Consider the following 337-nt stretch of genomic DNA (forward strand, 5'->3'; position numbering starts at 1 on the left):
AGTGCCCCGATGAGGAAAGCGCCGAACGTGATGCCCAGGACAGCGGCCAGCCCCAGCCCACGGCCTGCAGGAGGACAAGGCCATCAGCACCACCATGCTGAGGGGGGTTCCCCTTCCCACCCCCATTCCTACCCCGACCCCTTTCCTGCCCCAAACTCACTGTTGGGTGGCTGCCAGCCATCCTTCACCATCACCTGCAGGACCTTCTCGAACATGGTGGTGTTCTGCAGAGGTGGAGATTGGGGTGAGAGGGTGGGATACCTACACCCCTGGGAAGGGGATAGGGCTGGGAGCCCCCAAACTCTGGGGACCAGGGATGCTGCTCCCAGATGGACTC

At 63.2% G+C, this 337-nt stretch overlaps 1 protein-coding gene across 1 annotated transcript in view; it reads right to left on the reverse strand.

The window, feature by feature from the left end:
- Positions 1-3: 3 nt before the first annotated feature.
- Positions 4-337, reverse strand: part of ENG (endoglin) — a gene marked incomplete at both ends in the record, with an annotated part of 3,902 nt that continues 3,568 nt past the window's right edge. The window contains 2 exons of the mRNA XM_009876307.1: positions 4-64; positions 161-224. Coding sequence (XP_009874609.1) covers positions 4-64; positions 161-224 — 125 coding nt within the window. The remainder of the gene's footprint in view (positions 65-160; positions 225-337) is intronic.

Source organism: Apaloderma vittatum, unplaced genomic scaffold, assembly GCF_000703405.1.
Source record: "Apaloderma vittatum isolate BGI_N311 unplaced genomic scaffold, ASM70340v1 scaffold33620, whole genome shotgun sequence".
Lineage (NCBI taxonomy): Eukaryota > Metazoa > Chordata > Aves > Trogoniformes > Trogonidae > Apaloderma > Apaloderma vittatum.